At 34.8% G+C, this 12,804-nt stretch overlaps 1 protein-coding gene across 4 annotated transcripts in view; it reads left to right on the plus strand.

Moving 5' to 3' along the window:
* The window catches only part of LOC100918703 (zinc finger protein 474), a 79,978-nt gene extending 68,740 nt beyond the window's left edge, over positions 1-11,238 (plus strand). For 3 of the 4 annotated variants that reach the window (XM_003761259.3, XM_031938987.1, XM_031938998.1), the window contains 2 exons: positions 7,417-7,597; positions 11,067-11,238. In XM_003761259.3, coding sequence (XP_003761307.1) covers positions 7,417-7,597; positions 11,067-11,218 — 333 coding nt within the window. In that variant the 3' untranslated portion in view covers positions 11,219-11,238. Of the gene's footprint in view, positions 1-4,759; positions 4,824-7,416; positions 7,598-11,066 lie in introns of all 4 variants that reach the window. The other variant, XM_031939004.1, reaches the window with a different exon arrangement.
* The last annotated feature ends 1,566 nt before the right edge of the window (positions 11,239-12,804 follow it).

The raw sequence follows: 12,804 nt of genomic DNA on the forward strand, positions 1-12,804 counted from the left end.
TACATTTTAATCTGATTCAGGAATAGCCTGCACATGTCTATTATAAAAGTCTCTATCCCAGGTATCACCTGGAATTTGGAATTCCAAGCAAGACCAGCTTGACAGAATAGCAATTACCTGGATAATTTAGATAAAATTATTCTACCTTTCTCTAGCCCATTTTTTTTGTTGAGTGTTACACAGGTCTTTATTATCTAAATTATTTAAGCTGATTCAAATTCCCCAGATAACTTTTGCTTATATTGTGCTCTTTGTTTATCTTCAAAGAAACCACAAATATAAATGATTTGAGAGATAGATTCTATATATTTTCTTGGTGTTGAATTGTCTATTGCCTTTTATAGTAAAAAAAAAACAAACAGCTTTTTTTAATCTCTGGGAACTCTTTTGCCAACTTCTACTGAAAGAGAATGAAATTTAATCTGTTTATTAACTTCTACTGATTAGTTTATAAAACATTTTCTTATGTTAAATTTTAACATATCCCAGAGTTTTACTTAATTCATAAAACCATGGCTCTGTACTTTCATGCTCCTTGATTATATATATATATATGCATATATATGTAACAAACTCACTAATATAAAACAATGATGCCATACCTAACATAGCTATGTCCATCTCTAATCCTTATTCTCCTCTGCCTGCTTCCTAAACCTTCACACTTATTTCCTCCCACATTCTATGATTAGCAAAATACTCTTTGTCTGAAGTCTTTTTCTCTTATATTCCTGCCATCTTATGGTACAAACTAAAATCTGCCACTTTCCAAGAGATGTAACATCCCATCATTATCTGTTCCAATGCTGTCCATTACTTTGCTCATGCCTCTAAATGCATAAGAACAGGCAAATTTTCCTTTTTTATGTATCACTTTACCTTATAATCACTCATCAGTGTGCCCTCCTCCCTGATTATCAGATGACATCATTTAGCCTGCCAGACCTAAATAGCTATTAAAAATAGGTATTTATTAGAAGAGCATAATTTGTACAGTATATGTAAAATGTCCCCCCAAAAGTCTGTGACGCATTCTTCTACTAGTAATTAATTCAGGGGAAAGTGGGCTCCAACTTAGAACACATATGGCAAATATCTGATATGGCAAATATCTGATCCTGGAATTCCTTTTGCTGAAGTCTTCAAGATATTTCCCTTAGGGATGCTACAACTTTTCTCCTGGGTTCTTTAAAGAGTTCTTTAGAAATGAATCTTCTCATTTTATAAAGTCTTCTCATGTGGATGGAGACACTGACATCCATTATTTAGGACACCAATAAGAACTCTAAATTCCAAAACCCTCTGGACTGTTTGAAACTCAAAAGATCCTCCTTGAGCTAAAATCAAATATGGTAAGGGATTTTCACCTTGCCCTAAATCTCCTAAGTAATTCCTTCTTAGAGGGTTGGCTGGAAGCTTCCTCTGATAAGACTCCCAAGTATTTTGAGTTCCAAACTATTTTTCTGTCTTTTAGACCAAAGCTGCTTAAACTGTGGATTGCGAACCCTGTATAGAGTCACATAACTGAACATAGGAGTCACAAAAAATTGGCAATAATAAAAGGTTTCTGAATCCAATGACCAAAAATCTATTCAGAATCAAATTAGTAATGAATCTGAGGTGTTTTCACAGCACATGCCCATGTTGTATAACATGACTTCATTACAGCCTTGGTTCTGAACATACAATATGTGCAATTTCCATTGCAAATGCATGAATACTGCCAGAAACACCTTGGCCCAGATTCAAGACAAAGTCATGTAAATTCTTTCTCAGGTGAAAAGGAGTCATGAGTGGAAATAGTTTAAGAAGCCCTGTTAGACAATCACAGAGAATGATGAACTTATACCTTTAGTTCATCCAATAGCTTTCAAAATCATCTAAACTGGTCAAGATTTTCCCCACTGAGACAATGATTGATGGACCATGGAAGTGACTCTATGAATATCCATTTTAAGATAGAGATCCAGGTCAAGTATGTCTCCAGGGAACATCTCCATAGATTTTATTTACCATAAAAATATAAGCTCTTCACCCTGGAAGTTCACGTCATCCCTAGATTTCTTCTAATATTGAAAGTACAGTCAATTTCGCTATAATGCTTGTGTTGAAAATTCCAAATTTGTTCCAATACAACTGATACATTAGGAAACAGTTGCAAAATAATGCAAATTTTGAATCTGTTGATGTTGGCTTATGTTCAATTTCTTTTTTGAGAAACAATGAAAATAAAGAAAACTGCCCCAATTCACAATTGCTCACAAGCTGCAACCTTTCTGATGTCCACTTCTACAAATGAACTTTGGATCTTTTTAAAAGTCATATTTATTGCATATCTTTTGGTACATCAAATATCTAGGGGCAGAAGGCTAATTCAAACCACATACACACACACACACACACACACACACACACACACACACACACACACTCTTCCACCTGGCTTTTGAGGCTCAGAGGTTTCAGGCTGTCCCACTTGAATTAGATATTTCCAGCCTGTGTCCTGTGGGAACCAGAACTCAGGCTTAGGTACTAGAAGGAGGTGATAAAGGCAACCACTACTACTTGTAGTATTTATGTATTTGCCATTATTTATAGTAGTGTTTATGTATTTTTAACCATACAACATGTATAAAACTCTGCTATCATTTTATTAGAGTTCAATATTTTTTAACATGTCATTGATGAAGTTTTTGAGTATTGTGCCTCTAGTCCTATATTCACCATAAATAATTCCTATGGTTTTAATTGATTTTGTTGGTATAGCACAGTTCTTTTAGGGAACATATATCTTGTTATAGCAGAACTGATGGCATACTCCATCCATTAGTCTCTCCCTCTAGTCAGACGATTCTACCCAATACCTCCATTTAAAGGAAGAGGTTCAAAACCAATCATAATTTCATTTCTTTCTAGATTGCATGTCCAATTCATCTCCACAAGATATTCTCTAACCTGGTACCTCCATTCTTCCTCACATCAATTTTCACCTCCCATTTATGTCCTTTCTTCCCCATTAGAATTAAAGCTCCTTCATGGAAGAAAATGTCTTTTTTTCTGTTGGTGTTTATATATTTAGCACTTAGCACAATACCTGGCACATAGCAATTCTTTAATAAATACTTGGGGACTAAGATTGGTGGTTTCAGTGACTAACTGGTCTCATTTGGGTAAGATCTTAGAGGATAACATATTAATATTATACTCATTCCCCAGTTATCCTATTTGCTGTCCTCTGAAAAGCTGCTTGAGTATTTGCCAAATATGCAATTCCAAATTGGAGAAAATTTAGGCAGGTCTTCATTATTCTTTTGCATGCTTTCCCTAGTGAATTCTACTAGAGAGTCTTGGGAAAAGTGTATGATAAAATTTGTAATCAAATTCAATAATTAATATCCTTTCATACTTCTAAATATTTGGTGACACAGTTTAACAAACAACTAGCTCTAATAGGTCATAGACAGAAAAAAAGGAAGGAAAATGAAACTTCCCTTCTCAGAGGGAAAGCTTGATCACTTCAAAATTCTCTGAGAAGGAAAGTCTATCTTCACAAGGATTAGAGAACTGTCATCAACTGAAAGTTGCTCCCTCACTAGTTGATGAGAAATTAAACTGTCCTGAGGAGAAAAAAAAAACTCTTCCATAATTCTCTCAGCATAAAATCATTCAGCCAGCAACTGAATAAATTTTTTACATGACCTTTGAGAGGCATACCCAAAGTTCTCCAAATGTCTATTTGCCATTGTCTTGGAAATCCAGACCAATTTCTTTTGGATTCTTACATGAAAGGGCACCTGAAAGTTTCCCCAAAGTACCCCTGCCTATTCAAGAACAAGCTAAATAAAAATTTGAACCTTTTATTGGTACAAACAAGCTAACTTTAAAAATTGTCAGGAAAATCTTCACAGAGGTATTAGGGCTCTTCCCAGGACTCTGGACTCTGAGTTGCTTGCTAATTCAAAATTTTTATTCTATGGATCTATAAAAATAAAAAATTAACCTTTTGAACTTACTGCCACTGTGGTAGAATTATCAATGTTTCAAATTTCTTCTGAGTTTAATCTTAGGAAGGAACATTGCCCATAACCTTTATTGAGGAGAGAATATTTCTGCCTGCATCATGGAGCCAGGCAACTTAGAACTCCCATGTTAGAATATTTGCCTAAATTGGTCCAGGGCAACCCCATCATTGGCAATTAAAAATTTAGGCAGGCCTCTAATGAGCAGTTCTCTACTTTATTCTACCTATTTTTTCCTCCTATTTTATTCCTGTGACTGTCTATGCTTGGATGAAATGACTAGGGAATCCAAACCAAAAACACAGGTCATGTCATTTCTGACATTGCCAACATTGAAAAACCCACTATAGTCAGCTGGCCCAATTACATAGGATTAATAATCTTTTGACTATCCATGAATTACTCCCCAATTGTCAGTCCCTTTTCTGATATGCTAGTCTATCATTTACTTAGTATGAATAAGCTCTGTCTTAAAGAAAACTTAAATTTGCATTAAGAAGTGATATTTTGTAAACATCCCTTTAAGGGTGATTATAAATTGGAAAAGCTATTAAACATTATGTTCCACTAGAAAAAGGAAAAGGATTTGTCAAGCTGAAGAGTGATAAGAGGCCGTGAGCAGAGAAAGTTTTCGGCAGTGCAGATATTCTTAAGTGGACAAATCGCATCAAAGCCTGCAGCCTAAAGTAATGAGCTACCCTGAACATATGGGTTTTTCTCCTACATATGCTTCTTTACAGGTTCCTGTATAACCCCATTCTTTACCATCTATGTTGAATTCATTGATGGGAAAGTATGATCCAGGTCTGTCTGTTAATATTGTAATATATTTTTATTTATGCATTGATTTTACATATTATCTATGATGATGCCTTTTTGTTAAGTAAATGGTTAAGTTCTAAAAGTATCATTATTGTGACTGGCTGGTTGCATAAATAGCACCAATGAGATGATACCAAGTACCACATTACACTTACATACAAGTCTTACAAGTTCTGTGGAGCTATAAATAAAAATTATTTGCCTTGAATTGAAGATAAAGAGAGATGGTATGAAAAATAGTGGAGAACCCCACAGAAAACAGTCTTAACTACTGGTGAAGTTTCCAGAGTGAAGGAAGCCCATTCCCATTAGAAACCTACTTATGTTTATTCTTGGAGAAAGGAGGAAAGATGGGTACCTGGCAAAGAGATGCCTGACAGAGCTTAAAGTATGGATCTAGGAGAAGTAGGATGGAGCTTCTTAGTGCCAGCCAATGGAGTACTGTAAAGCATGGAGAAATCTCCATAAAATCTCCATGAAGCACAGAGAGAGAGGTTTTCTCACTATTATACAGCATCAGAGACTCTACAATAAGGCTCTATTTACACTTTCTCTTTCTTCTCAATTAAATCATGATTCTTTGAGGGCAGGGATGAGGCCATTTTTAAATATTTGTATCATTGTATCAATGAACCCAGTTCAGTGCCTGCTGAATAATAACACTTCAATATTCCAATTGATCTATGATTTCATCAATATGAGTGTTCTTTGAAAACAGGCAATCACAAAGGGTGATATCATAATCAAATTAAGAGAGAAAGTAATAGTTTCCTTGTCAGATCTATTAAGAAGTTAAATATTTACAACCATACAAGAAATACATACAAGAAAAGAGCATTATGAAATGTAAAATGAATAATCCTGATAATATAAAATTTAAAATTATTTTACAGAAATGAAACCAATGCCACTAATATTAGAAGAGAAACAGAAAATCGGGAAACAATTTTTATAGCAAGTGTTTCTGATAAAGGCCTCATTGCTCAAATATATAGAAAACTGAGTCAAATATACATTACCTAATTTATAAATGGTTAAAAGATATAAACAGGCAATTTTCAGATAAAGAAACCAAAAACATGAAAAATGTTTTAAATCACTATTGTATAGAGAAATGCAAATTGAAACTATTCTGAGATATCACCTCACATCTATAAGATTGGCTTATATCACTGCAAAAGGAAATGATAGATGTTGAAAGAGTGAGAAATTTGGGATATTAATGTACTATTGGTAAAGTTGTGAACTGATTCAACCATTCTGAAGAGCAATTTGAAATTATGTCCAAAAGGCAATCAAATTGTACATGTCTTTTGATCCAGCAATACCAATCCTAGTTCAGTATCCCAAAGAGACTTTAAAAAAAGGAAAAAGTATCTATTTGTACAAAAATATGTATAACTGCTCTTTTTGTGTTAGCAAAGAATTAGCATTTGAGAGGGGATTCCCATCAATTAGAGAATAGCTAAATGAGTTGGTATATGATAATAATGAAATGATACTATAAATACTATTGTGAAAATATTTACATGAATTAATGCAAAGTGAAGTGAACAGAACTAGAAGAACAGTATACAGAGTAATAGCAATATTATACAATAATCAACTGTGAATGATTTAGCTATTCTCAGTAATAGAATGACCCAAGACAATTCCAAAGGATTTATGATGGAAAATGCTATTCACATATAGAGAAAGAACTGATAGAGTTTGAATGCATATCAAAGCATACCATTTTTTCACTTTTTTTTTCTTTTTGGTCTATTTCTTTTGCAACACGACTAACATAGAAATATGTTTTGCATGATTGCACATATATAACCTATATCACATTGTTTATTATCTTATGGAGGAGGGAAGTAAGAAAGATAAAAAGGAAAATTTGGAACTCAAAATTTTGAAAAATGAATGTCAAAAGTTGTCTTTAAATGTAATTGGGAAAAAAATTTTTTTGTTTGTTTTGTGGGGGGTTTTTTTGGCTGAGGTAATTGGGGTTCAGTGGCTTGCCCAGGGTCACACAGCCAGGAAGTATTAAGTGTCTGATACCATATTTGAACTCAGGTCTTCCTGACTTCAGGCCTGGTGCTCTATTCACTGCCCCACCTAGCTGCCCCCCCCAAAAAAATTTTTTTTAAAAAACTATGCAGTCACAATCAATCCATGCCGTTTCACACTGTGGAATTTTTGTCTTGCATTTAACAAGTATTTACTCAAGTGCATTTAACTGAATGTGATCACAATTATTCAGTTTTTTAAGGAAATTGTTTTTGTCAGAAGCAGGATGCTTCAAACTAAATTGATCACTGCCATAAATGAAAACATCCTTTTGAAGCAGTGTTTTTTCATCCTTAATCTTACAGTTCAATGTGAATTGAAATTTCACAGTCTGAATATTTTATCTGAGAAGTCCAACTGAGATCACAGAATTTAGATTCTGTTAGGTTAGAGCTTAGGATACCTTAAAGAAAAGTGCTAAATAATCTATTTGGCCACGGTAAGGCAAAACATTAAAAAAATTACAAGTAAATGTATTTTAAAACCTGAATTGCATTATAACAAGTTTCTATTCTTGCAGCCCTTAGTGATAAGACGACCACCAACAATTATTTGCTACATTTGTGGTCGTGAATATGGAACTATGTCCATCAGTATCCATGAGCCACAGTGTCTGAAAAAATGGCATAACGAAAACAATTTGTTGCCTAAAGAGTTTCGGAGACCTGAACCCAAAAAACCAGAAGTCAGAAACATCGCAGGTAAGCTACTAGAGAAAATAAGAGTGAAATTATATCGAAAACAGAGTTCTTTCTATCTTTCCTAAAATGTGAGAATGCTATTTATTCATATGTTACTTTTATATTTGTTCATAATTCTAAAATCTAAAAAAAATATTTTCAATCTTAGACGCTGCTGAATGGAAAAACTGTCAAATTGTAGTTTCAAAAAAAGTTTGCCTTCAAAAAGAATAGACATATTTTCTCCTCAAGGCTAAAATGAGAAGCAGGATATCTATCATCTGATCTACATGACCTTAATTAAGAATCATCTTTCATACAGCATTTAAAAGTGGCATCTAAAATGTAAATCATCTTTAGCTCAGACCCTAACTATGCAACCCCTCTAACCAAGAGTTCCTCATCTGAAAAATGGAAAAAAATGAAACTTATTCTATGTCCCCGATAATATTATTATGAGAATAATACTTTATAAACCTTGAAGTATTATACAAATATTTTTATTATGGTACTATATGGCAATCTTCAAACATGAAGATATACCTTAGTGCTCACCGAGAGACTCATATTTATCTACAATAGTTAAGAACATATTTCTCTAGTACGAGTACAGAATTGTCTCATAACACTTCTGTAATGATATTATTGTCTGACTTTGTTTGATGCAGGGACTAGACTAATTCCTCAAACTCCTTCCAGAAATGGGGCAGAGAATTTTGTATCCCCTGTGGAACTGAGTATTGACCGTCATGATAGGATTGTAGACATTTCCAGAAAGAATTATAGAGGACAAACATGTACATATACTTATAAATATGTGTATATATATATATAATATGTATGTATATTGCATATATACATATTGTTGAGTCTTTTTAGTCACATCTGACTATGACCCCTTTTTGGGATTCCCTTGGCAAAGATAGTTGGAGTTGTTTGACATATCCTCTCCTAGATCATTTTACAGATGGGCAACTGAGGCAAATAGGATTAAGTGATTTGCCTTGAGTCCCATATCTAGTAAGTGTCTGAGGACAGATTTGAATTCAGGATGATACTTCCTGATTCTAAGCCTAGTATTCTATCCACTGCACCATGTAGTTATCTAGGTGTGTGTGTATAAAAGGAGCTAAAAAGAGCAAAAGCCAATAATAGTACACATGGAAACTGTTTAGACTACTGATCACCATTACACTTAGTAGCCTAATTTCCTAAGTTTGTTTCTTTCTCTCTGCTTAACATTACATCTCCTTCTCTGCATGAGCAAAACTTTCATGTTTCTGGGAATTGGGATGGAAATAATTTACTCTGAAACCCAGTCTGTATTACTATGAAAGCATTTGCATGCTGGTTGGACAAGATTATATTAATTTGATGCAGTTGGGACACAACTAGTCTTAGAATATCTATTATTAATACATCTGTCTTTTCTTCTTCATTTCTCTTTAGACTAAATTCTGAATATCTAGCAATAATTTGTCACACATATGTAGTCTTAACAAAATAAGTTCTGAGAAGAACCAAGTCTGTCATAGTTGATCACCATACAATCAATCTTGCTATTTCCGTGTACAATTTTTTTTTAGTTCTGCTTGTTTCACTTAGCATCAGTTCATGAAAATCTTTCCAGGCCTTTTTACAATCAGCCTGTTCATCATTTTTATAGAATAATATTCTATTACTTTTGTGTGCCATAATTTATTCAGCCATTCTCCAATTAATGGGCATCTACTCATTTTCCAATTGCCACCACAAAAAGAGCTATTACAAACATTTTTATACAAGTGGGTCCTTTTCTCTCTTTTATGATTTCTTTGGGATACAGACCCAAGAATGGCATTGCTGGATCAAAGGGCATGCACAGTTTTATAGCTCTTGGGCATAGTTCCAAATTGCTCTTCAGAATGGTTAGACCATTTTACAACTCTACCAATAATGCATTAGTGTCCCAGTTTTCCCACATCCCCTCCAACATGTATTATTTTTTCCTGTCATCTTAGACAATCTGAGAAATGTGAGGTGGTACCTCAGAGTTTTTTTTCATTTGCATTTCTCTAATCAACAGTGATTTAGAGCATTTTTTTACCTGACTATAGACATCTCTTTTTAATCAAAGAATCTTCACACTATAATCACACACTATAAACTCACACCACTTTGACTTTAGTCTTAAAGTTGATGTAGTTTCCTCATCCAGCCCCAATTACACACATGGTGCCAGTCTATTAAGTCTATTCAAATCTTTTCCAAAATTATGTAAACCCTTTTCAGTGATGCTTCTGCATAGTTTCATTGGATAAAACTGATTGTGCTGTAACAGGATGCTCTGTGTTTAGAGTAAAACTGATATGAGCAAAGAGAAAGTTAAACTCATTTTTTTCCCAAGAGGCTTTTCAAAGTACTCAGAAAACATATTCATTTTTTTGCTTATAGCAAAGGTCATAAGAGAAAACCTGTGTTGTGCTGAAAGTTATTTGCTTATTGGGAACAGAGATATTAAGAAATCTAAAGCTTGTTATATATTCACATGAATTATTAGATATGATTTTAAATTATTTGAAGCCTTAATAAAGAAATATATGATGTATATGAGACAAAAAACTATATGATATATATGTGCATATATACATACGTATCTGTAGATATATATATATGTTCCACATTAAAAATTTGTTTAAAATCATGCCATTTGTTTACCATTCCAGATTTCTCTTTTTAAGGTCCTTTTGCTGAGGCAGATCCTATGCTGTTTCTCTAAAATAAAACTCTGTTTTTGTATTTTTTGCCAATGAAGATTATATGATTTAGATGCTATGTGTTGGTGTGCATTTAAGGAAAACTTCTATTTTATTTTGATAGCTTAACTATTCTGCTTGGAATGCTTCCACATTATTTTTTAAGAAAACTCACTTTCAAGGTAAAAGGGACTATGATTTTAGAGTGAAAACCAGTTTGAAAGTAACTCTCAGTTGGAAATGCTGTTTTCCTCAAAATGCTGTTAAGTAATATAACAGGGGAATAATCTGAGGAACTATGTTCCTCTCCTTTGGTAAATTCATAAGAGCTTATTAAGTATCTCCTAAAAGTAGGACATAAAACAGTAGTTCCATGATGATGATGATGATGATGATGATGATGATAATGATGGTGGTGGTGGTGCTAGTAGTGGTGGTGATGGTGGTGGTGGTGGTGGTGGTGTGTGTGTGTGTGTGTGGGTGTGTGTGTGTGTGTAAAAAGAGAAAAAGAGTGAGAAAGAGAGATAAGAGAAAGTAAGGGAAAGAGAAAGAGAGAGAGAGGTTCCCCCTTTAAGGCAAGTAAATGCTCTGGTCCACAGCTTTACTCAGCCTTTGGGACATTTTGCAGAAGCAATATGATTTGGTTAAAAAGGCTCAGTCAACAGGTATTTCCTGAAAATATTTTCCATAAAGTATTGAATATGATTCTCCAGAATGAAAACTAATCCTGTTTTCTCCCCTTTTTTATTTTTCAGCCAAAGGCTACTATGATCTCGATGGTATAAATGAAACTGACTGGACAAGTGCCCAGAGCCAGTTGGTTCCATGTGATAACTGTGGGCGTACCTTCCTGCCAGACAGACTAGCGGTCCACCAGCGGTCCTGTAAACCCAAACAAGCCAAGTAAAGCCCTCTCTCTGAACCAAAGTGTTACAAAATTTAATCTCATTTGAAAGTGATGGTAAGAAAGGGAGGTAAATAAGAGATAAAGTAAGTGGAATAACAGGTTCAGAGGCTGATAAAATAAGAGAGAATTGGAAGTGGCAAAGGAGAGTCAAGACTGAAGGCCCATCAAGGCATAGCCCTATTCATTAATGATTTTTATCGAGTTGCCATGAATACTCTTTTTAGCTCTTAATTGATTGCTTACATTTCCCTGACAATCCCTGGTACAGGGATATTTGGGTTCTATATTTCCCCACTTTGTCATTCAATATTACAAAAGTGTTGTTATTCAGCAATAGAGCTGGCCTTAGCTTCCACAGAAAACATAGGAATTGATACCTGTCATTTCTTTCATTGACTTTTTCATGAACAAGACTTTACATCATGAGTAAAGGCCATTATTCAGCTAAAAAGAACTGTGTAGACAGGGTTCCAGCACTCCTAGAGGCTGTTTCTCAGTCTCACTGAAACTTGGATCCCCTTCCTCTCCTAACCTCTCTTATTTTCCTGAATTCTGCTACTTTTCCCTTTTTTGGGTCCAAGAACAAACATTAATTGAACAGAAGAGGTATTCAGATGGGGTTGTGAATTTAAAGTATTGTATCCAATTTTCACTCAGCTTCTGTCCAATAAGTCAGCTGGGGAGAACACTTAAGGTGTCTTCCGCCAAGGAAAGTCACAAAGAAATCATAGAACAAGTACCTCCCCAAAGTTTAGGAGATTATCCAATACCCCTATGTCAGAAAAGGGTGGAGATTCTTCCTTTTAATAGAAATCAACCTCATCAGAACTTTCAACTCCCTCATTATGGTTTATAGGTATTTAGTTACTGAGCTCCAATGGCTCTTCCAGGAAGGCAGTATGCCTCTCCATTGAGGGTTCATACACAGACTGCAAATTGTGAAACTATCATAACTCCTGGAATCATGTGTGCATGGGCACGTACGCACGCGCGCGCACACACACACACACACACACACACACACACACACACATACATACATACACACATCTTATCTTGGGAAGGGTCCAGGTCCTGCCAGGAGGCTCACAGGAAACCCTGCTACCCAGGCAGCTCTACCCCTCTCCAGCTGCAGGCTTTTTGCCTTGTGCCTTTGTTCATTGTATGTCTCCCTTCCAAGACCACCCTAGATCAACTGATGTCCAGCACATCCCACATTGATGATTTTCCATAGCATATACAATTCCATAGTAGAGAAAGCTGCAGATGTCTTGCCATTCTCATCCACATTTCTTTCTTCTACTGTGAAGCAAGGCAGAAGAATTAGGCCAACCATTCTAGTTAGATTCACTAATAAGAAGCAGGACAAAATAATTTTTTTGTTTGTTTCTTACTATATCCTAGCAAATTCTTACTATATCCTTACTATATCCTTTCAGAAAGAATGTTAGAGAGATCAAGGTTCAATACTTGCCTCTAACACCTAGGCAGAGGTGTCTGACCCTGGCCTAGTCAATTAACCTCTCAATGTTGTAGGCAACTCTGGAAGTATATAAGTTGCAGATATCCTACTGATCTGTATTGTT

The sequence above is a fragment of the Sarcophilus harrisii genome, chromosome 1, assembly GCF_902635505.1.
Source record: "Sarcophilus harrisii chromosome 1, mSarHar1.11, whole genome shotgun sequence".
NCBI lineage: Eukaryota > Metazoa > Chordata > Mammalia > Dasyuromorphia > Dasyuridae > Sarcophilus > Sarcophilus harrisii.